We start from the raw sequence: 25,110 nt of genomic DNA, 5'->3' as shown, positions 1-25,110 counted from the left end.
GGGCAGCGCTGTGACAGAGGGGCGGGGGGCGGGGGAGTGTCCGTCTGTCGGTCCGACCGACCGACCGACCGACCGACCGACCGACCGACCGACCGACCGACCGACCGACCGGCTGCCGCCATGCAGAACGTCATCAACACCGTCAAGGGGAAGGCTCTGGAGGTGGCCGAGTACCTCACGCCCGTGCTCAAGGTGCGTTGCTGCGCGGGAGCGGGGCTGGGGAGGGGGGACGGGACACCCGCCGGCGCTCCCTGCCCTTGTCCGGGCCCCAGACAGCCCAGGGGGCGGCCGCGGGTCCCTGAGGGCGCCGTGCTGGGTGTGCTGGGGCAGAGCCGTCGGCCCTCGCCCCGCACCGGGCCGTGCGGGATGGAGGGAGCCCGGGCTGGGGCTCACATCCCGCGGGGAGCGGGGAGCACCCACCTGGGAGGTGCGGGCCTACCGAAGTACGGGTGTTGCTGGTCCTGCTTCTTAAGGAATGACTTATTTGCTGCTGGTTTCCGTTAAAGTGGCGAAACTTTAACTGGTTGTGTGACCAGGAACTGAAATGCAAGCGTACAGCCAGGCTGGAGCCTGCTTTCAGGAATGCGTTGCAATGGTTATTTTGGGTAAGAGGGCGACTTCTTCACCCGACATAAAAAAACCCAAACAAAACAAATCACTTCTAGATTATGTGAGCAGATGTTAAGTTATGGAGCACATCTTATTTCTGTGTCAGAATTGCAGTATTGCTACAAGCCTCAGAGTGTTACAGTAACTGAATGGTAGAAATGAGCCATTTGTTTCTTATAATAGTCTGCTTGTAAAGGTGGACAGCACATCTGTTATAATTCTTGTTACTGCTTATTTGGGTAGAGACAATTTGTGATTTTCTGCAGTTGTTAGACTGCATCCCACTTTCTGAGTCCTATTTACAAATATTTTTTAATGTAAACCCCAACTTTGTGTATGACAGCTTAACTTCCTAGCAGCTTTCTCACTATTGATTTTCACACTTTCAAATGTTTTTGAAAAAATACTTCTCCTGTACTTGTTTATGACAGCAGTCTCTCTGCCTGTGGCTTTGTGGTTTGACCTTTTATGTGCTCTGTGCTCTGCAGCTGAGATCTTTGGGCAGAAAGCAGTGATACTCAATTACTAATTGCACTTGTCCCTCTGTGGTATGTAATGTGCACTTGTCTGGATAGTGGACTTTTTCTAGAGTTGCCCACCAACGTGACACGTGTGGGCTGCAGTGAAGTTGTGGCCTGAAAAGGTGAAGTGACTTGTTTACTGTAGTGTAGTTGTTGCAGAACTGGTGTAATAGTGGAGGAATTCTTGTGTCCTGATGAACTATTGAGAGGAAGCAGGAGTAGAATGGAATGGGAGGTTATACTATTATGAATATATAAGCCCCTTTGCAAGGGGTTGAAACAAATACTCCAGCTTGGTTACTTTAGAAAGAAGCTAGACCTGTGTCTCTCACTAGCTTATGTACCACGGAATGCACAGAGAGGAAAAAGTGATTTACCCTCAGGGAACAGAGGATGGATATTTTACATGTTTTCTTTCTGCAATTCCAGAAACATAAGTTTGTGCATGTTACCTTTTGCTTATGGTTCATTTTGAGGTTAAATAGTAAGTTGTCTCCACTGTGGTGTTGCACAATATGTTATTGAGGGTTCTGAGTTTTACGGCAGTTCAAGTGGCTTTGGTTTCTGTCAGCTAGCACATCATGATGTTATGATGTTTGTACAGCTGCAGTTTTGCCTATCTTCATCTTGTTCTCAAATGTGTCTTCTTTAGCAATGAGGGAGAAAGGCAGTGTTCAGTACTGTATGAAACAGGTGTGCTCGTTTCATTTTACATGGCACATGTGATATCATGCACCACGGTGAAGGAACAAGAATAACCTAGTAAGCAGTGGCTGGTTTTCTTCAATGTTTCTTGACTCTTTGAATAAGGTGAAGTTGTGACCAAAACCAAGATATTTTCAGTTGCTGCTTTTAGTCTTGATAGGAAAAAAAAAAGTTCTTTGGCAAGAAGTCAACTGTACCATGGTTGAAATTGTATTCTTTTTTAAAAGCCCTTTTTGGATTGCTCTAATGCTAGGGAACAGTAGATTTCCTTGGTACTTGGGACTTTTCTGAAGAAAACAAATATGCAGCCAGAAGTCAAAACAAAATACACTTCATCTAGATTTGGATATGATAAAATATGTTTTATCTTTAACCTTTGTACATGTTGCCTTTAAGTACTTTATTTCTTCGTGCAGAACTAAGTCGTGTGTCTGGTTGTCATCTATTCTTTCACCCATAAAAAACCCCCATGACAATATGCAAAAATTAAAGCTCGCTCCATGGGTTGCACGGTGAAAGCAAAGAAATAGACATTAAAAGAAAATTAATAAATGAGCCCTTCTGGGTAAGTTTTTCTAGCCCAGAGAAAAGTCGTTTTGGTCATTCACTTCATGACCTTTTTTAACTGCAACACCTTGTGTTAATGCATTGCAGTGCTGTTCAGTGCCTAGAACTTTAGGGTCCTGACCATGAGAATCTCTGTCTCTTACTGCAAATGTTATATTGAGTGCTGGGGATCTTCTCCTCATCATTGGTGTAATTGGTGGTAGCAAAAATGTTGTATATGTGATCATTTCTATAATACCTCACATTCTGCAACAATTAATTTTAGTGAGCCTTACACTGTAGAATAAGTAAGCTGCCTATCAGCCCTGGCAGAGGTTGCCTCCGGACTGATCCGTGGATCTCTGGAGAGACCTCTTTGCAAGACAAAAGTAGAGCAGATGTTTGTCTTTCCAGTAAAGTCAAGTAGATTGATTTGTCATCAGTTCTCAAAATTTTTAAACTCTTTTTTTTTCTTATTGCAGGAGTCCAAGTTTAAAGAAACTGGAGTAATTACCCCTGAAGAAGTAAGTGTTTAGAAAGAACAAAGTATTTTGAGAGTAATGATAAATTTTTTACACAAAATGGAATGTTCATCTCAAACAGTCCACGTCTTTGCCAAATAATTGTTGCCTCTTGAAACGATTTGTATGAAAAGACACTTGTAAATGGCCTTCTTACTCAACAGATGAAGTATATCAGCATAATTCCTCTTGAGATGACACTTGACATCTGAAAGTAGGATGCTTTTTTCCTCTGTTATGTTTTTAAAAGATTGAAAGGAAGCTGGGTCAGCAGCTCCATTTCTCATGGGAGTTCAGGACTAAAGCAGGAATATATTGATCTAAGAAGTCTTTCCCCTGAGCAACTCAAAGGGGAACCTTTTTCTTTGGAACAGTCTTTACTTACCTCACTTGTGGTTCCTTCCAAGGCTCTGGCAAGACCATTACATATACTTGACCACACCAAGTATCTAATGATTATTATTTTTCCCTCCTCTTCTCTGTAGGCTGCTTCAGGCTGGTTGTATCTTGCATTGCTGCCAAGCAGTTGTATTTTTTTAAGGACTTTGCTGCAAAGAGAAACAAATGGGATTTTTTTCTGGACTAGTAAAAACACTGGTTGGGTGGTGCTGTTTTGACTTCCCTGTTCTGCTTTTTTCTCATACTAAAATGCTGCTGATCTGCAAATACATTGTCTTTACAGAGGTCTAAGAAAACAGTGTTAAGATTATTATGTAGAATGAAAGAAAAATGAAACAGAATGCAGAAATGTGAAGATGAGGTGGAAAAAAATGGAGCAAATGATGACTGATGCAAGTAGATAATGTGGACAGAAGTATCTTTCCTATCATTGGTACCTTGCATTTTTCTGCTGTGTGGTATGGCAAGCAAGCACTGCTGCTTTCTGTGACCCAGAAGAGTACCACGCTGACAAACAGGCTTAGCAACACGTTCTCCTGTTCTGATAACCATGCTTAGGTCTGTGTGTATATAAATATTTATATCTCATATATTTAATAGTAATACATGAGCTTCATTATATACAAACAAGAATCACATCATTTCTAGGCAAACATTCAGCTAATACTTATTCCCTTCTTGATTTATGGGAGAAAACTTTGCAGGACTACTGAAAGAAAAGGTCTTTTCTATAGAATGTAATAATAACCACGCTGTATTACATGACAGTTTGCAGCATTTAAACACCAGTAAGACTCTGAATAGTATGTGTTGTCTGTGTCAAGTTAGATGCTGCTGGGATGAATAAATTTGATCCTTCAAAACAGTAGTCAAGGGTAACCAGTTATACAGCGAGACTAAATTTTTGTTAAATTTAGATAAAGCTGGAGTGTGGATCTGCTGATTGTCCCTTTGACAGTCTTTTGTCTTCCGTGATGATTTTGATCTTTATATTGTAATGATTGCTAAAGAAGGGTTGAAAGTCATCGATAGGGATGTTATCTTTGAATGAGTTTGGATTTCTTGGGTAATTTTAGCTGTATTCTAGCCTGAGATACTATAGATGTTATAGATTTTATAGATTTTTGTGAGGTCCGTGTGGATTGCCTCTGAAGATGAATCAATTAGCAGTGAGGCTAAAGATGACTCATTAATCAAACTCAACACCTACTTCCTCTTTTAATATATCTGTGTACTTGATTTAACTGCAACAAATTCTTGCCTGCTATGAGTTCTTACTAGTTAATACCTCCAAAAGTTGACACCTGTTTTAATTATGTATGTAAATACAGGGAAATCTTTAAAATCATTCTTTCCAGGAGTAGAAATAAGATGTCCTAAAATTGATCTCCTTCCACTTTGCACTATTGATTTGGGAATGAAATAGTGTCGACAGTGCTTGAGAAACAGAAAGTGAAACCAGCTAGATAATTTTGCTACCTAAGCTGAAAAAAATGTAAATGGCATTTCAAGGGTTGTTTTAGGGTTTTATATCTATGAGACCCATGAACAACATTTTGTGGTTTTTCATCTTTAATTTCAATAATATATTTCAACATTGGTGTCACAAATAGAATTCCAGTTCCTTGAACAGAAAATTTTAAATAATTCTGGAGTTTCATTTGTTGTTTGTCATGCAAAGGGTAATGAGTTTTAAAATTTCCATGTGTCTTGGGAAGGACTGCTGTTCTCTTTAAAGTGAATATTTCCCTTTTGCTAGAGGCTTTTGTTAAAAAATGGGTGAATGGAAGCATTTCCGCAGAGATTAAATCTGTTAATCCACAGGCAGTGCTGTGGTGTTTTCCCTAAACTGACCTGCCTGGCTTTGGAGGACATGTGAGAAAATGGCTGTGACACGCTGCAAGCCTGGTGTGTCACTGCAGCAGCAGCTGCTCAGCTGGAAAGGGTATTCGTATAAACTGGCATTTTAGGACAAGAAAGCAACTGTAGCAATAGCTGTGCACCTCATATTGGAGCGTAACTGCTGCAAAGACCACAAAAAATTCTTTTCCTAAGTGTGGGCTTGCCTTCCTCAGTTAATACGTGCAAAAAACAAGCCTGGTGGGTTAGACTTTGCTGGGTGAATTTTGCGTTCGTACACAAGTCTAGCATGACTTATTGCTGGCAAGTCTAACATGACAGTGTCACTTTGAAACAGTAATGAGATCTTATAAAAGCCTTTGTGTCTCATACTAAAAACAAGTAGAGTGAGTATTTTTAAAAGCTGTTTCTTCAGAACAAAGTTATGTGTAATTTTTTTCAGTGTACTAAGTACTTGGTAAGCCATATTTAGTTAACATCAGTGATCAACTATTATAGTGATGGTATTATTAAAATGTATAGTTTATTCTTTTGTGCAGTTCTCTCATTGATTCAATGAACTAATGTCGTTCTTGCTTTTCTTCTCGCTGCAACATTGTTTTGAACAAGGAAAGAGAATTAAACATTTTTTTTACATTAAGCTCTTTGTTGTCCTTGTAAAACAACAAAGTGTTTTACACAAAGTGGCAAAGAAAAATAGGTTTTTATCACAAAATATACAATATTACGAGGTCCAGAAAATTTTTGGCTTCTTTCTAGACTAGTAAGTAATACCATAGCTTTTGAAACTAACTGAATTTGCTGTGGAGCTTAGAACACATTTCATTCGGGTAAAGTTGATTTAGTCTTTGCGTTTTCAAGGTTAGCTGAAAAATGGAGTTAAAAAAATATCCAACTGATATAAACAGTTGTTAGTTACATAGTTAATCTATCAAAAGAGTGTACAACTGAAATATTAATATTGAGGAAAGTTGGATATTGTTTTCTCATGCCATATTTAACAGTACTTTAATTTTTTTTCCTGCCTTAACAGTTTGTCGCAGCTGGAGATCACTTAGTTCACCACTGTCCTACTTGGCAATGGTAAGTAAAATGGAAAGAATTATAGAAAGCTGGCATCCCTACCTGTGCTTTGATGTGTTTCCACTGGGTTCAGTTGTCTCATTTCAGAACAGTACATGGACTCTTACAGTAGAATTTTTATGATGTCTCTATATTTAAGTCAGGTGGGGCTTGCTTACTGCTGTGTAGCACTTGTTGAATGAGGATTTGTTTGGGATTTTTTTGTTGTCCTTTTGTTTGTCTTTCTAAGATTTTAGAGGGCATAAGTTGTTAAATACTGTGAATGCTTCTCATGCAGCATGTCTCCCTGAATTTGTCATGGTGATTGAAAAATCAAAGGCCATGTGCAACTGGAATTGCTTGGAAGTAGTTGTAAATGGTGTATTTTAGACAAGCATTTGTTAATTAAATATGTTCAAGTTGGCCCGCAGCAGAACACTTTGTGCAGTGCTTGTCCTTTGAAATCCCTTATGTATCCCCTGTACGTATGTTTTCTGTACAATAAGGGTGCAAATAAGGTGCTTCCTCACATTCTACCAGTGTCTTTTGTTATGAAACTTATCAGTTCCTGAATGAGCATTGTCTGTGCAGTTGGTATCATCAAGGTCTTACTCTATACTGGGCCACGAATTGCTGAAGAAGGAATTATTATGCTTGAATCATAGTTTCTTGCCCCTTTGCCATCTCCTTCAGAGAAAATATGATGTTGAGTCTGACTTATGTGCCAGATGTTTGAAATGGAATATTTAGAATGTTGCATTATTTCAAACCAAAAACCATGAAAGGTGAAGGCAAGTGCTTGAGTCTTGTGAAATTAAAAAATATTACTTGAGCACTAGTGACTATGGACAGATTTGGTATTTATAGAGGTCTGTTTCTTGCTTTTTCTGAAGTTACTTTCTTCAGACATTTGCGACTATGTTGTTGCTGATCGTAGAAAATTTTATATAGAATAGACTGTTCTGTCAACCCATCTTTGCTTGGCCATCTCAAGATGAAGGTAGTTTTTGAAGCAGAAAATAGTTTTGATCCCTGACCAATTTAGGGGTGGCCAACGTTTTTAACCCCCTGTCTATATCCAAATCTGTGAATAGGGAAGAGTCAAGTCATAGCAAACAGATTCTTAGAGTAGGTCAAGAGGATTATATAAAATGTTCCTGATACACGCTGAAAATAGAAGGGTTCTTTTGTTTGCAGATCATCAAATTCTCAAATGGTGCACTTCATTTTACAGGGCTTCAGGAGAAGAACTAAAAGTCAAGGCTTATCTGCCAACAGACAAACAGTTTTTGGTAACTAAAAATGGTAAGGCTGAAGTTTAAATGTAAGTGTTCTTAGGATTGATGGCATGGTTGACTGTGCTGTCTACTCTACTGGTTGTCTGTATTGCTAAGGGAAGCAAATAGCTTGCACTTCAGGTGCTCTGGCTTCGCAATATTAAAGTTTTTCCTGCACTTCTAAAATCTTTTCCTGAGACCACTTGCTAGTAATGCTTATATGAATAATAGAACTTGCCTTAAAGGAGTAAAAATGAAGTTTAAACATTATGAACCTCTGTCTGTCTTCCTTTCTCCTGTCCTTCAACTCATATCCAGTATCTAAAAGGAAAATATGCTTATTTTCCTCTTTCTTTTGCAAACTGAGGCCATTGAAGAGTTCCCAAAATGACTTTCATGGGGACACTGATACTTCTAGTTCAGATATGTAACTAATGTCACTATCTCTGTCAATAACAATCATATAAATACAATTTTAAATAAAGTTATATCAACTTCAAAGTCATGTATGCGTATTACTTGTGTTGACTACCTTTTTAATGGATAAGAAGGCTAACATCTTGGCACAACCATGAGGAAATCATTTTCTCAAAAGATCTTGTATGAAAATGCATCAATGCCATTAGATGAACCTTTTAGTACTGAGAACAGCCTGAGGAAATTTTTACCTGCAGTGGGTTATATTTTGTGCTTGAATTTCACTTACTGGCTTTTAGAGCCTTACTAATGCACTGTTGTAAAAGTTATTATGGTAGTTGGTGGACAGACTTACATAGGATGGTCCTGATGATTGGATGGCCAAGTGATCTACCGTTTCTCTTTTCCTGCCACTTCTGGGGTCTCCCTCATTGCTCTGATCCTTCTAGATCACATTTCAAAATAATGTGTTCCCTGTTGATTGTGTCACATTGTCCTCTCACCTGAGTAAAAGCTGTGGGCTATGGGTGAGGCTGGGAGCCGTCCTACCAACCTCATTTTTAAAGTCTTTGGAAGACTTCACTGTGACTTTCACACCCCCCTCCTCATTCTCTGAAAGGTCAAACAGCAGCTTTCAAACTCTGCACTTCATGCAGCAGATTTGGTTTTCTCCACATTTCTCCACATTTTCTACATAGTCCTTATTTATGCTGTTGGAAAATGTCTGGTTTGACTTAATCGGATATGCATTCTTTCTTTGACTATTTTCTGAAAACTTTATGTAAATCTGTACTTGAATGGCTCTATAACACGGATGACTGAAGTTACTTTAAATAAGACATTAATTCTAACCTTCTAAAATTCTAGATGTTAATTTAGAACTAAATATACCTAATGTATTGCATGAATAGCCAATGCAAACTTTTAGCAGAATTCTAAAGACAAATCAATTTGGAAAAGTGGTGCCAATCCAGGCAAGATTGTGCTTAAACCAAAAGCTGTTTACCGGTGTGAACAAAAGTAATAGACTGTCTCCAGTTGTTAGCAAATTAGAAATTAATTAATTTCTAATCCTTAAGAGTTTGGGTGAAAGAGTAACAGAAGAATGAACTTTCAAGGCCACTGCAGTTGTTGTATTTTACATGAAATAAAACATCTGCACAGCACATCAACATAATTTTGCAAGTTCATGCTTTTGCATTTGAAGTATAGGTTTAGGATTCCCTAAATAAGGGATATATGAGAGACTGCCACATTTCTGAAGGCCTCGTGGGATAATTTCTTGCTCCAGTCTGGTTTTGTATAAGACTGACTGCATTCATTTTGTTTTGCAATCTTTTGCAGTGCCGTGCTATAAAAGGTGTAAGCAGATGGAGTACTCAGATGAGCAGGAAGCAATTATAGAAGAAGATGATGGTGATGGGGGATGGGTGGACACTTTTCACAATGCAGGTACTCAGAGTCTTGCCTCAGGCTTTGCGTTCGGTAATCTGATTTTCAGTTTCCATTCTCTGAAAGTAAAATCTTTCTTATATACAAATAACTGTGTACTAATATCTAGTCTAGAAGAAATAAGTCATGCTGTCAGTTAACCATTTAATTGGTACATGATTACTCAGCTGTTTAGCCCTGTGGCTGTACGTGCCTGAAACAGGCTACTTTTCAGAGGTGTTGGCAATAATTTCATTATTCTTTTATTACAGTTCTAGAAACTTATTTTAACAAATAAACTGTGTACTATCTCCTTCCTGAGAAAGGGAATCCTGTGAAGATAATGGTGGTTTAAATATTTTAAGAATATGGAAATATTTCTTTATTTTTAAGTTAAGATTGCATGTGAAACTCATTGAGATATATATCTTAACGATGACCTCAACTGACTTAATTGTTTTAGTGTTTCCCATTCTGTTGAATTGTTGGATTGAGCTGAGAGAAGGAATCATTAGAAAATAGTTATCTTAGTATCTGAGGTAACTAGAAGAAGTGGGTGCAGTACTAAAAAGAAAGAAAATATTACGTAGAGAGATGTGTGGGAGATGATGTCTTTTTTATCATAAGTCCTTAGATAAACTTTTGTTGATAAAGAAGTCTAAAATTACTGCCTACATGAATCTATCTCACTGGCTTTTCTAGCAACCTCTTATAAATCCTTTTGCTCTTTTCTAAGAATTGGAAATTATATTAGTTTTAGCCTTGTTTTTTGATGTTCTACAATGAGTTAATAAAAATTCTGTCCTTCACTGATGTTTTCTCCACCATTTCCAAACCCAGGAGGTACTCCTCTCAGTTTTTACTTTCCTTGGTGTAAATTTTCTGCTGCAATATGGAAAAAGTTCTCTGAATAGTTCAACCAGGGTGGGGGGAAAAAGGATGGGAGATGATGCCTTTTGTTTCTCTGGACATACATTTTTCATCATTGTCAGTTCTTAAATGCATCACAGTTCATAACTGAACACGCCACACCAAAGAAATGGTTTGGAATATCTTTGTCATGTCCTTGAATCAAGGATGCAGTCTGCATCCCTGCTGTGAATAGACTTCTCTGCCAGGTTTTTCTTTTTAGGGCTGACTGGTTTGGGCACCATGCTGTGGTAGCACAACTGTAACACTCTGTCTACACCTGGCCAGGTCTCCAAATGCTGTCAGATAAGATAAAAACAAAATCTGTTTCCACCCATCTGTACAGATGTCTTTGATAGTAACACTTGTGGTAGGAAAAAATGTGTTCAGATGATCATACAGCCACAAGAAATGTATTATTTCCAAGCAGCATTAAACTGGCATTTCTAATCTTTAAATAGTTATTTCTGATGAGCAGTAATGTGATTTCAGGTTCATTCTCCACAATCATGTAATTATTTTCAATTAAAGAGTTAATTAGATAAATTTACTCTGTCAAAGCACATTTTTGGCATGTATCCCAAAAAGTACTGGGTGAGAACTGCAGTAAAACTATAAAGCTAATGGGGAGGAACTCAAGAATAGACACTACAGGGATTTGGGATGGTTTTTATTCTCACTTCCTCACAGCTAAAAGCATTGAGTGTTCTCCTGAATTGTGCTTTGTCATTGCTTTCAGGATACTCAGAAATACTCAAAAATGTGTGCCTCTCTCATGAAGTTGAGATCCATTATTGTGATGCGAGTGCCTACCTGAACTCAGTTTTATGCAAAAGTACCTTAGAAATAGAAGTTCAAATATGCAGTATTCCATCAATAAATGTTGTATGTGCTGTGGTGCTCTGTGTTACTGGTGTGGTTTGCTTATGGATGTCCAGCACCGAGCACGTTACCAATACCAAACGAACAGCCTTCTAAATAACAAAATTATTGGGAGAGGTAACTTGGAAAGATGGTATGCTGCTTTCCGAAATCCTTGCACCCTCTTTCTATTCTATTCTCTAGCAGAGAAACAAGCTTTTTTAACACAGACTTCTTGTTCAATTAACAGGTATTGTGGGCGCAACAGAAGCAGTTAAGGAGATCACACTAGACAGTAAGGTACTTGTTTCTAAATTTTCTTGTTACTTTATTATAGGACCTAAAGGTAATAAAGTTTTACCTGTAGCAATTTAGTTCTCCCTGTGAAAGATTAAAATGTACTTTGTCACTAGTTGTCTTGCAGATATACACTGACCTCCGTAGCCCGTGGCATTAGTCTGCAGGCATGTGCACATATGCATTATAAGCGTGTGCATTTCCTTATTACTGTGTTTACTGAGGCGTTTGTCTTTTTAGAATGCCCTTAGGCAGGCTTCTACAGACTGAAAAGGAAGTTCTGTTTACAGATACAGCACGTTAGCGCTTCAAGAAATTACTGTTTGGAGATTCAATGTAAATAAAATTTTATATGGAAAAATAGTGTAGGGATATAAAGCTTTTCTTCGTAATCTTTAACTATTGCAAGCAGCGTTTTAACACATTTGGTCCTGTTTGACAGGCTTGAGCCTTCTGGTTTGTAAGTACTAAAACTGTTTAAATGTATACGTCTTACAAAGTCATCAGTTTCTGCATGTGTTTCCAAAACGTCACTGCAGCAGGAGCAAAATCTGAAACTGAAGTCCTCAGGAAACTGGGAACGGTTGGAAGTACTTGAAATGAGAATGTATGGGCTAACATGTTTAAGAAACGTGAAGAGTGTCACAGACACAAAATGCTTTTAAAGATGAGTTGGTTGATTAAAGTGGAATTCTGTCTGTGTGCTGTGAGAGTTTGTTAAACCATCCAAGCACTAGGCTTTGGATTCTAAAAATTAAAGGGAAAGAGAATGTACCGCCCAGTGCCATTGCACAGTTGTAAACAGCTCAAAATGCTATTGATATGATGAACTGTGAAGTATGTGTACTTCAAGTGAGACTGTGCTAAATGTAGTAAAAGTACTGCTTTTTTATGAGTCGGTAAGGGTGAAAGAAACACTCTAAAAATAGCTAAAGTTGATCAATATTTCTGCATAACACAATACTTGCAAAATGTTACTGGGATTCATAACTCCTATTGTGTGTTTTGAATTGGATTTCACTTCTAATCTATTGTATATAAAAAAAGCTTGTTTGCTTGGAACATGGGTCCAACTTCTTTCTCCTAATGTTCTGTTTGACAATGCATGTTGTAACTTAGTTTCTTACTGCCTGTGGTGTTTCCTGTTTTTTAAATGAAAAAAACAGCCACCTGATGCTTGCAATCAGAGCAGCTTCTAATTCTAATAATTATTTTCAGTATTCTCCTAAAGTCTTCTTGAAACCTGTGTAAATTGAGACCTCTGCCTTCTGAATTTCACCAGAGTTGTCTGTTGGATTCAAATGCTATGCAAGGCACCAAAGAAAAAGTTGTCTGTGGCTCGTGCTGTATTCATTTCTATTGTACTACGTTTCCTTGGACTATGATATAAAAATGTAGTATCTTTTGGGACTCTCTTGTGTTTTAAAAACAATTATGGAATTGGACAGGCTTGTAGTTTGTGGAAATAGATGACACTTTTAGTCATATGATTTAGTTTTATGTATTTGGGCAAGGAGCAGGGAATTGGACCTAATCATCCTTATGAGTCCCTTTCTTGAGATATTTTATGATAACTGTTGCACAGTTGGACTCGGGTTAGGACTTACAAAATCTTAACCTTAGCTGTTTAGTCATTGCCTTTCTGGTGGTCTAGTGGTTAAGGGCGTGGCGCTGTCACCGCGGAGGCCCGGGTTCGATTCCCGGTCAGGGCCACTCCCGGGCAGGTGGGGCTCGTTAGCCCTTAAAGGCAACCCACCTACGTCCTAAGGAGCTCGCTGCCACCGTCCAAGCTCGCTTGGCCCCGGCAGATGAACCTTAGGATTAAAGGGTGGGCTCAGTTCCATGCACACTGTGTCTCACCTAAAAAATCCAATGCGCAGGCTGGAAGGTGGAAAGACCTTCCCCGGATCTTCGCTCGTGAAGACTGGCCATTATTATTATTAGTCATTGCCTTTCATTTCAGATAGGTGGGTCTTTTAACTGTTTAACACCATGTTCACTCTGCTTAGGAATGAAATCATTCCAGATTGCAAATTCAAAGTTTTAAGTGGACCTTTAATGTCGTACTAAGACGAGTTAATAAGCAAATATTTGAGTCCAGTGTAGTATTTTTTAATATTGCAGAAATTATTCTTCTGGTTCACCGAATGTATTGACTGGACTTACACCTTAAATTTGCTGGGGCCGTAAGCTGTGTAGATGCAACAGTCTTTAAAGCATGTTTTCAATTTAACTTCTTAAGGATAATTTAAAAATACCAGAGTGTTCAGCATCTTGTGAAGATGATGATGAGGAAGATGAAGGAGAAGCTGCAGACATGGAAGGTATTTCCTTAAATTGGGTGGGACATGCTTTATTTCAGGCCTTTAAGTAAAGCAGTACACTCTAAGAATCACTCTTTATTTTCATGAAATGCATGCTCGAACGTTCAGCAGACATATGTTCTTTCATATCTTTTCTGTGGTCTTATTGATGCATGTTTACTCTGACTGGTGTGCCAAAACCTGTGTGAATGTGAGTGACTGGGAAGTTAATCTGTGTAGCAGAACAGATCCAAGCAAGTATAAATTAGGGATTTAGCACAGCTTCCTTTCAGCTTCATACCTACACTTTAACTCAATCTGCCTATGTAAAACCACTGAAGGATTACTCATCACCTACTTACTGTAGTCTTGGTCAAATTTTTATGAAAAAAAATAGTGTGGTTTGGGGATTGGGAAGTCTATGTGAATAAAACTTTTTTAGATACATGTAGATTATTTTTTTAAAGGGGTTGTTTATGAATGTCAAATATGATGACTAGCTACAAGCTGAACACAGAATTTTATGGGTCTTCTTTTCAGAGTATGAAGAAAGTGGGCTATTGGAGACAGATGATGTGAGTGAACAGTTCTCTATCTTGTCTGTTACAATGTAAGCACAAGCAAATGAATGAAAAAACAAACTTAGTAGTGGGATTACTGAACCTGGTTTCTTGTGGATATGTCTCCAGACAACCTACTGCAGTAACCTAAACCCTTGGGTTCTCAAAGATTCTGATCACAGACATTTTGGTTGGTTTTGCTAATCCTTTTTGCTCTGCTCACACAGTGCTGTATTCATGAGAAGTAAAAAATGCAGTGGTTGTTCCTGAGGTTTACTCATGGAGGATGAGTGGCTTTTAGGTTCAGTAGATTCTACTAATGCATCAGACTGTCATGAGAGAAAACAGGGCATCATTATTTGTGGTACTATCCTAAGGTCTTCATGAACCTGCATAAACTGAGACCTCTTCCTTCTGAATTTCATTGGAATAGTCTGTTACTTGTGAAAGAAGGTAGGGGGATGTAACAAGGTAGTTGCATACTTCCTTAAGAAATCAGACCTTTTTTGAAAAGTAAAAAAACCCACAAAAATAAAACAAAAAAATACTTGTGGGAGAGAAGCTGGTACTCGTAATTTAAAAATAAAAACAAATCCCAAAAACCTAGGGTTTTTTTTAATGCTCACTTAAGAACATTAATAAAAGTTCTACAGCTTTGCATAACTACTTGGGATGGGAAAGGAGAGAACCCAAACAAGACTATACTAATCTTGTCATTTTTATCTTGAAACAGGCAACACTTGACACAAGACAGATTGTAGAAGCTAGCAAGGCTAAAGTTGATGTTGGAGGGGAAGATGCTATTCTACAGACTAGAACTTATGACCTCTACATCACTTATGACAAATATTACCAAACTCCAAGGCTCTGGTTATTTGGATATGATGAGGTACAGCTCAGTTGGTGTTTTTTCCCTGCTTCTGTAAAATTAGACTCACTGTGTCAAAAAGCAAGGCTGTTTTGTTGCTTATTCACAGCAGAAATGTAAAGGAAAGAATGGTGAGAAAACCTTTAAACAGGCTTGTAGGCAGGACTTATGGTATTAGTAGGAAGTAGGAACAATTTAAATGAAAATTACACTTGGTAACTGAGCACATTTGGAAGGAAGCAAATGGTGCTCTGTCACTGGAGTTTCTGTTAGCACTGTAGAAGTGGTAATAACCTCAGTAAACTCAGTCAAGTAAGTGGGTATGTGTTTCCATCATCTTCAGAGGGAAAGGATTAAATAAATCATTCTTCTCCTTAATAGCTAAATTTCTTGAGTTAAAGTTGGTTAGAACTTACGGCTCAAATGCCTCGGTGGGAACCTAGCTGCTTGTCAAACATACTGACTTTATCATTCCCCTGGTATATTAAAAAGAAAAATCTGTGCAGCACTAGTTCTATAGCATATGGATTTTGTGTACCTTCAGAACTGTTGAATTTAAGGTGCTTACAATTTACAGTGCGTCACATGTTAATGATGTTGGAAAAGAGCAAGATTCTTTGCTATTAATGCTTTTATTTTCCTGTTCCTTTTTCCTCTATAGCAACGGCAGCCTTTAACAGTAGAGCACATGTATGAAGATATTAGTCAAGATCACGTCAAGAAAACAGTGACCATTGAAAACCATCCTCATCTTCCTCCACCTCCCATGTGCTCAGTTCATCCATGCAGGTAAGTCTTTGTTTCTGGTCTGATTCAGCAGGCAGACACAAAGCACTTCAGTGCCCTTGTTAAGGATTTCTGGACATCCTCCACAACTGGCTGCCGTAGTGGTCTGTTAGTTTCTGAGGCAGTATGAAGGGAAGAGTTCAGCAATTCTCAGAATTCATTCCAGTACTCACTGCAGCAAGCATGTTCAGCAGTTAGTGCTGTCTTCTCTCTGATCAGCTTGCTTTTACTCAGCTTCCCTACAGACTCCAGAAGATGGCAGACTACTAGAACTCTGTGGAATAACATTCTGTCCTTGCAGCTGTTTTTTGGGGAGAGTTGAAGCATAATGTGTACTTTGGCAGCAGAAAAAGCTATTTGAATGCAAAATAACAGTTTCTTACTTTATGTTAACTATCTTCTGCTCCCCCAGAAGTCCTTGAAATTTTGCACTTACAAGTAGAGATCTTCTGATTGCCACACAAACAAAACACACCTGTGTTTTTAGGGTGTTTTCTGTTGAATTTTCCACATTTCTCACCAAAGACAGAGGAAGCCTGTAATTTTACTTGCTGCACAGGTATTTTTTCTAGGTCTTTGAAAGGTGCATTCTGTCTTAACTATAGGCTCTCGCATCCTTTTAGGTGTCTTAATGATATAATGATAGAGCCAGTATCTTAAACAGTGTAACTCCTCAGTTTCTTGACAGTATTAAGTTCTTGGAGATAGGAGTTTGGGCGTTTATGTAATTTTAAAAAAAGACACCCTTTGTAATATTGCATATGTTTTTTAAAAAAAATTCAGATTGCCCCTTTAAGTCTTTTAATTTCCTTTGACTTAAAGAAACACGACAGGGATCTTTATCACTAGCTGAGGTGTCAAATAATCAGCTTGTTGTTGACAAGCTTATGGTAGTTTTGTTTTTGCTGACTCAAAACCATTATTTGATTATCAGTCTTGGGAAGGGTATACAATTCTTTTGAGAGAGCAAGGGAACTTTGCAAGAAGTATTTTATGGCTACTTTTGATCTTATCATGAGGATATATATTCATGGACTTAGTAAAGTTTGTGTTTTCTGGAAGCCTTGCTTAGTAAATTGGTTGGGAAGAAGCTTCTGTTGATGGATGCAGGCCAGGAGGGCACTCTCAGAAGAAACGTAATGACCAGATATTTGGGCATGACCACTCTCACTGACTGGGTGGAAGTGTGGGTTTTGTACTGGCCTGTGGTCTCTGCTTAGCTTTGCTAACACCGTTGCAGAGTAAGAACCAGTGTAATGTTAATCTGTGAATTTGGATTGAGTCTCTTCACACGTGAGAGCTCTGTGGTCATGTTTTCATTCTTCCCCTGAAGTCAGTGCAGTGCCAGTTCCTTTGTTATGTAATCCACATCTACACTTGAAGGAATGGTTTGCATCATGAGCGTTGTTTCAATTTTAAGAATGAAAGAGGTGATTTATAATGAGTTGAGACAGATTTGTTGCTATTCTTAAATGTGGAGGAAACATTGTGTCTAGTTCGTCTCAAAAAGCAATCTAGTCGACCAGCAACTACTTAACATTTGAAAGATTTGAGAAGCTAATCTTGAGACTGTGAAGAAAGAGGCCAACAGTGTATCCAAAATGAAAGTTATAAGTATATGTTCTCTTACTGTCCATGGTGAGTTGTTCTATTTTTTTAATTTAATAAGGCTAACAGCTAAGAAGGTCTGGATTTCTGAGGTAAAAAATAATAGCTGAAACTATTATTTATAATAATAATAGCTGCCGGGTCCTGCACTTTGGCCACAACAACCCCCTGCAGCACTACAGGCTGGGCACAGAGTGGCTGGAGAGCAACCAGGCAGGAAGGGATCTGGGGGTGCTGATCGACAGGAGGCTGAACATGAGCCAGCAGTGTGCCCAGGTGGCCAAGAAGGCCAATGGCATCCTGGCCTATATCAGGAACAGTGTGGCCAGCAGGAGCAGGAAAGTGATCCTTCCCCTGTACTCAGTGCTGGTGAGGCCACACCTTGAGTATTGTGTTCAATTCTGGGCCCCTCAGTTCAGGAAGGACATGGAGGTGCTGGAGCAGGTCCAGAGAAGAGCATCAAGGCTGGTGAAGGGACTTGAGCACAAGTCCTACGAGGAGAGGCTGAGGGAGCTGGGGTTGTTTAGTCTGGAGAAGAGGAGGCTCAGGGGTGACCTCATCACTCTCTACAACTCCCTGAGAGGAGGTTGTAGCCAGGTGGGGGTTGATCTCTTCTCCCAGACAATCAGCAGTAGGACAAGAGGGCATGGGCTTAAGCTCTGCCAGGGGAGATTTAAGTTGGATATTAGAAAGAAGTTCTTTCCAGAGAGAGTGATCAGGCATTGGAATGGCCTGCCAAGAGAGATGGTGGATTCACCGTCCCTGGAGGTTTTTAAGATGAGGCTGGATGTGGCACTGAGTGCCATGATCACAGTGGGGTTGGATCAAGAGTTGGACTTGATGATCACAAGGTCTCTTCCAACCCAGTTAATTCTATAATTCTATGATTCTATTGTTTTTAATTCAGCTAGGAAATACCAGTGTTTAGCTACCACTGTTGCTTCCCATCATATTACAAGAATTGTGTAATGTAGGATATTTTTATGATACTAAACTAACTTATCTCTTTCTTGTGACGTGAATATCCTCATGTCACGCGTCAGAGAAAGGAAAGAAACGGCAGTTGAATACCATTGTCAGCTGTTTGAGATTGCTTCTATTTTAAGTAGTTAGTTAAAATTGTTCATCTTGCAGCTCTACTGTAAGTTGTATTTCTTGTCAGCATTTTTATTGTACTGGGAGGAACATAGTCAACTTCCTCATTAATTGCTGTAAGCTACTTTAATCACAATTCTCAGCTTTTTATATGACTGTTACGAAGGGACTATTAAACAACTTAACTACTAAACACATTTACAATTTAACCATAATTACTTGCACTGATTTGAGGGCTTATTTTTCTCCATTTCAGACTAAATGGTCATAGCCTTCTCAGCTTTTCTTCCTTCTTGTATACTCTAAATATCTGCAAGGAAGTGACTAGAGGCAACTGTAAGGAGCAGTGAATCGTAGCCATGATCTACTCTTAGCAGAGTAGATCTTATGGTTAGCTATTGAGGATTCTGAGATGTTACTCCTAATGATGACTTTTCTGGATTTTTACATACCTTCTGTCTCATTGTGTGTGAACAGTTACAGGCACTGAATCAAATTCATAGGTAATTTTTTTTTCTTGAAAGTACACTGTCCTAAAATGTCTTGCATTTTAATCTCTGTTGTGGAAGCTTTTGTTGTTGTCCACTAAACCAAAAGTCCTGTCAAAGGCCTTTTATCTTTTTGAGCTGGGGCGGGAGGTAGTAAGAGGCTGTGGGAATTAATAATTTCTGGTGTTGTGGGGTTTTTTTCCCCCATATGTCAGGAAAGCTTTTATTTTTTACCTTTGCTCTCTGATGGTATGTATTTCCCTTCCAGACCTGTGCTGAATTTCAATATGAGGTTAAAACCAAATATTTTGACTGGCAGCTTTGGTCTACTGCAAAGCAGAAGAGGGGTTCTTCAGCTGAAAAGTGAACATTTCTGATAAGAGCATAGAGGGTCATATAACCAGTCTAAGAAACTAGCTGCTTTCAACTTATTTTTAAGTCCTTAATATATAGTTTAAACTGTATATCAATTTATTTTCAATAGGAACAGTAGCATTGCTGATTTGGAGTATGAATAATAACTCATTTTTGTTACTTGAACCACATCAAGAATTGGTTGATATGCCACAAAGTAAATTAGGTGATTTTAGTATGTGTTTTAAATGTGTAATCTATTTGATAGCTGAAGTGATCTACAAACAGATCCTGGAATGAACACTGAAGAGCACATAGTGTGTTTAGTCATCTGGATTTAGGAGTTATTTCTGGGGAACTTTATTCAGAAGCTTAAAAAAAAAAAAGATTTCTAGATAGCAGGATATTTTAGATTACATTTCTTCCAAAATTATTTCTTTCCATTGCAGTGTGTACATATTCCATATTAATTCCTCCAAGTTTTCTTATAGAAGGTAACTGAAAACAAAAAACAAGCTTTACAAAGTTTATAAAGCACCTGCAAAGCTTTTCATGAATGACTGTATGACAGTAAGAATGACCATTACTGTGACCACTATAGAATTCCAGATATCTGACTAGTCCTTAGAAAACAGGAAAGAACAAATGTCGTTAAGATGTGTGAATTGAGCCAGTATGCTCTTAGACATGTAATAGCTTCAGGGTGACCTGTATTCTGTACCATCAGAAAAAAAATAGTCCACAGTTATGGATAAGGTCAAAACTTTAATTTTGGCAGTGGCCAAGTTCCTATATAGAAGCAACTGGACTTGCCACCTGAAAGGGCATGTGTTCCACACAGATGTCGTGGGGATCCCCTATAAGGGTCAGTTGATTTGCAAAGATCAAGAGCAAATGACAAATGCTGACCTTTAATATTTCCCCAGACTTGCATGTTCCTGTTTACAGTGTGTGTTGGTAGCTTTGCAACAACTTCCTTCCTTGTTTGCTGTTGCTGGCAGCACGATTAACTGCAGAGTAACTACTAAGTGCTAGTTGCTGGTGACCTATTTAGATTGACGTGCTAGTATCAAAGCACGGTCAGAAAGTTATGCAAACTCTGCTCACTACTCCACTTGTCAGTCGGCACGTAGGTTGTTTTAGGATGGGCATCAAACTGAGTGCTGCTCACTAACCTGCAGTGCTGTGTACGTGGATGTCCATAGCCCTGTATGACATCACTGATAAACATTGCCTAAGGAATCAAACATGCATTTGAAACAAAGTTGAAGTATAGATAAAAGAAAGATTAGTTACACTACCTGGGAGTTTGTGTTACAAGTGTATAAATAAAACATAAATACAGTAGTTTTCCCTCTGACTTGGTGTGTTCTTCAACCCCTGGTTTAAGGGGTGTACAAACTGAACACAAGACCATTGCAAATTGTACCTGGTCATTAAAAGACTTGAAATCTTAATCATTAAAGACATTCAAAACCAGACCAGATAAGATCCTGAGCAATTTGTTCTAGTTTGCTGCTTGTTGAGCAAGGAGGGTTGGACTAGATGAAGACTGTCTTTTCCAACTTTAGCTATTCTGTAATTCTCTGTTATATTCCCAGGATCAGGTTTGTACATAAATATTGTGTATTGCATAGTGGGTTGGGTATGTCACTGATGAGAATGTAAAAACTTAGTGACCTGAGGAAATGTTTGTCCTCCTCTGTAGTACTTTACAATAGCAGTCACAAGAGAGAATAAACTACCTTAGAAACTGTTGATTTGCCATAGTAGAATCCAAGTTAGCACCAGAGAAAATCTCCATACCCTAAAATAGTCCTAGAGCAACAGTTGTGAATTTATGTAGGGTTGGTTTAACCTACCTGGGAAACTACGATTTGTTTTAGTGTTTGAAACCTCTTAAGCTTTACAAATTTAAAAGTGCAGCAGAGGCCGATAAGAATGTTGCAGCAGTTTCTAGGTATCTTCTTCAGGAGGAATCTGGGAACTTCTGGTGACTTCCTGCTGGCCAGGATTACCTTCTGGGGTCTTACCTGATGGCTTTCTTGGAGTTTAGCAGTTTAAAATTATACTAGTGTCCAACAGTGTGTATTGGCACTCAGTCTCATTATGACACCCAGTCTCCATTGTGGCATGGAACATTTTTTCCTTTCCTTGTAAGGAGTTTTAAAAATAATGTTACATGCATCACTTAATGTTATCTTTCAGTTACTGTTGGGATTTTATTTTCTCAGTAGACTTAAAATTTCTTCTTGCTGTTTCTGAAACTAACAGTCCAAAATTATTGATTTGCAGAGAACCTAATCTTGCTGAGAGGAAGAGGGTATTACTTTTTCCTTAAAGTATTTTCTGATCTGTTTTTCAGGCATGCAGAAGTCATGAAGAAAATAATTGAGACTGTTGCAGAAGGTGGGGGAGAACTTGGAGTTCATATGTATCCTTTTCCGTTACTGCACCGATTCTGGGAGATTTCTCCAGCCTAAGGAGCTGTAACCTCAAGCTTGCTAAACTGGAATGCAATTGTATGTGAAAGCAGGAACAACTGCTTGGGGTGGCACTTACTGGAGTCCTCGGATGAGCTCCATTGCACAAACAGACTCTATTAAGTAGGCAGGGGGGCCGGGAGTGGTGTATGGCAGGAGCAGTGGGGAAAGTAGGTAGGATTGAAGGGACAGAATTGAGGCCTTGTTTGTAGGGATGTGAAGGAGGTAACTGTGAGCACGAAACAGAGATCCCAGTGTAGGAGGGTGAGACTGGAGATTCACAGACTCCATCTGGACTGTAATCAGTCCTTGGTACAGCTTTGTATTAGCTTTGAATCTGAAATTCATTTCTGAAAGATGTAGAGGTCCCATTATTCTCTATTCTGCATGTGAGCAGTAACTTGGTAAAACAATTAGCTGACAGAAAGGCAATGAAAATAACTGAAACCATTCTGAACATCAAATGCTTCACAATTAGAATTTTCTTTTAGCAAGCTGACTCATCTTAGTTATGCTTTGTAGTAAATGATGCTATGCTTTCTGACTGAAGTAACCTCCATGTTAGAAGCAAGTGTGTCCTTTCAGAACAGTGTTCTTTGCTGCTTTAAGGAAGGAAGGAGGAACTACTGAGCAGCTATAGGTCCCGAATTGGTAAAATTCTCTTTACTGTATAAGCTGAGACTCACTCAATTTGTGCAGCAAGCAACTGAAACTGAACTGGAAAATAACTATCTGGCAAGGTAGTTCAAGTCCCCTACTCCTCAGTAGTTACAAATAGCTTCTTTTCAAGGTTTTTATTACTTTTTTTTTTTGTTATTACTTAACAAATTGAGGCATTTTATTGTGTGATTTCTCTCCTCATTATCATGTAGCTTATGTTTGTGAAGAAATGGTCTGTGAGACTGATACACCAAAATAGTAGGGTTTACTTATATCCAGTACCAATGCAACCTAATAGTTGTTGAAAGTAGTAATTTATTTTAATTCTTCAGTTCCCTGACTGCCTCATTCCCTCATGGACTGACACTTTAAATTATAATTATCCAACATACTCCAGACTGCAAAGTCAGGCCCAGTATGCATTTGAAGGTGATATATACAAGGGAACTCTCCTCTCCAAAGTAAGGTTAGTAAGGTTAATCTCTTCACCCATTAACAGGAAGAACCTCTTTCAAAGGATGGTTTAGAACAGGAGAACCGATTTCTTTTTCTGAGCCACTGAAACGCTGAGGAGGATCCTGCTTTGCCTGGCACAGCAGGAGGGTAGCTAGGGATTAACCTTGCTGGGTGGAATTCACCTGGGCCTTTGTTTACAAATACTAAGTATGTAAATAGTATTTTAAATGTTTATGTGGTGTCTGCAGTATTTATTGAAAATAGCTCCTGGTTTCCTCTCTTAACTTTAAAACAGGAAGATCTGAATGTTTGGTCAAGCATTTGATGTCATTACCAGAATTCTGCTGTATAATTCCCTAGTCTCCAACTGCATAATTGCTAGGTGTTATTTTCCTATTAGAAAGAAATATGTTGAGCTGATCACTGAATGTGAATTCTGCTTTGTTTTACAGGATTTCTAGCTACTGTACATTTTCCTTAATGTGAAACTCAGGTACCTTCTTATTTTCTTGAAATTTGTACAGGCGGTCATTCCAACAATAGAATATGACTACACAAGGCACTTTACAATGTAACTAAAATAAGAGATGTACTCCTCTAATTATAAAATCTTTTTTTAAATAACCCATACATGTGACTTACACATTATACACAATTTCTGTAACTAATCTTTTATCAACTTGATGCATTAAAATAAAATGTTCCATTACCAGCCTTTTTAATAAAAATCTTTGTGTGTAATATAAATAAATCACGTTCATTCCGATACAGACGCTGCACTAAGAAGTGGGATTTTTTTTCTCCATAATTCCTTCAATTTCATTTCATCAGAAGCCTATTTTTGTGTATGTTAGAAACTGAAATCTACCTTTATAGTAGAAGCCTAATGCTTTTAGCTTCATTGTCGATTCCTGAAAATGTGAATTTTCTTCCCCCCCCTATTTAAATTCACTTGAGGGTTATGTGGGTTTAGTCCATGCTTATGAATGGTTGTTTCCTCTAGCTAGAAGAGGATTTTGATAGCTGAAAAAAATGAGCGATTGATTGTCTTGTTAGGAAAGTTTGACTACATTTTGAACTGAAATAGGTGTAACTAACCAATCTTTGAAAGGTGGGTTAGATTTACACTTGAGCAAGACTAGTGTTTTGAGATGGAATATTTTAGGAGACAAAGCAGGAATATTGGTATGTAGTCTGTTCATCTTCTAATAAAGACAAGAACAGTCTTATTGATGAAATTACAGCTTGAGGGTAAAGGAGAAGGTTGCAGTGGCAGAGCGAGGTTCAATCTTGATTATTTGTCTGACTCACCTGCACTAATTGGTAGTCTAATAACATGGTTTCCTCTTTGGAGTAAACATAAACAGTAATTTATGAGTTCGGATATTGTAGGTGCATCCAGGCTTCAGCAGGCACTTTCTCCACTGTAAAATGTAATGTTTTTAATAATGAAAATGGGAGGATAGGACCATCATCTCTCACTATATATATGCATATATATTTATAGTCATTATGTTCACTTAAACTGGCTTTTAGGACAGCATCTTTGTCTCCCAAACATCCATCTTTCATTCTGCAAGGTAATCAGAAGTTAGGTGTCTGCAGTGGACTGAATTTGCTGTTGGGTAGGAAGTTTGGTCGCTGTCCTGGCACAGCTGGTCCCTGTTTTGGCTGTCCTCTGTACCATGCTCTTACTTAGATGAGAGCCTGTGATTAGTTCTGTGTTCTCTGCTTAAATTGGCTTTCCTCTTTTGATATCTATCTTCACTTCCTCTTTTTTGGACTATATCTTAGGCAATGTCTATGGAAGTGGGCTGAAACCTGTTAAAATGTAACCACACCCACTGAGTCATGCCATAGGATTTTTCGTAGATTAATGTCAAAGACATTTTGGGCTTTCTGGTAACAAAGGAAGTAGCTGTCCTCCACCCAGTAAAGAGGGGAGTTTGGAGGGGAGCAAAGAGGAGGGAGTAGGACTTAAAATAACCAATAATGATGTATCTTTTTTTCCTTTGCTATGTCAGAATCTTTTGA

At 38.5% G+C, this 25,110-nt stretch overlaps 1 protein-coding gene across 1 annotated transcript; it reads left to right on the top strand.

Annotated features, from left to right (window-relative positions):
• Positions 1-28: 28 nt before the first annotated feature.
• On the top strand, positions 29-23,848 carry ATG3 (autophagy related 3). The gene is made up of 12 exons (XM_050331707.1): positions 29-192; positions 2,864-2,905; positions 6,195-6,244; positions 7,458-7,528; positions 9,262-9,369; positions 11,369-11,418; positions 13,658-13,739; positions 14,259-14,293; positions 15,012-15,167; positions 15,808-15,935; positions 21,843-21,911; positions 23,570-23,848. Exons 1-12 carry the CDS (start codon positions 121-123, stop codon positions 23,649-23,651), a joined length of 945 nt encoding a protein of 314 aa, XP_050187664.1. The 5' UTR covers positions 29-120; the 3' UTR covers positions 23,652-23,848.
• Positions 23,849-25,110: the final 1,262 nt, after the last annotated feature.

This window comes from Myiozetetes cayanensis, unplaced genomic scaffold (genome assembly GCF_022539395.1).
Source record: "Myiozetetes cayanensis isolate MyiCay16 unplaced genomic scaffold, myiCay2020 scf5-8, whole genome shotgun sequence".
Lineage (NCBI taxonomy): Eukaryota > Metazoa > Chordata > Aves > Passeriformes > Tyrannidae > Myiozetetes > Myiozetetes cayanensis.
The sequence above is the reverse complement of the archived record's forward strand: the minus strand, read 5'-3'. Positions and strand labels throughout refer to the sequence as shown.

Excerpts from the sequence above, each read along its gene's own strand:
- ATG3 (XM_050331707.1), top strand. The coding sequence starts at position 121 with ATGCAGAACGTCATCAACACCGTCAAGGGGAAGGCTCTGGAGGTGGCC. Across the intron at positions 13,740-14,258 it reads AGAAGCTGCAGACATGGAAG|AGTATGAAGAAAGTGGGCTA; the intron begins GTATTTCCTTAA and ends TCTTCTTTTCAG. Across the intron at positions 21,912-23,569 it reads GGAGAACTTGGAGTTCATAT|GTACCTTCTTATTTTCTTGA; the intron begins GTATCCTTTTCC and ends TGTGAAACTCAG.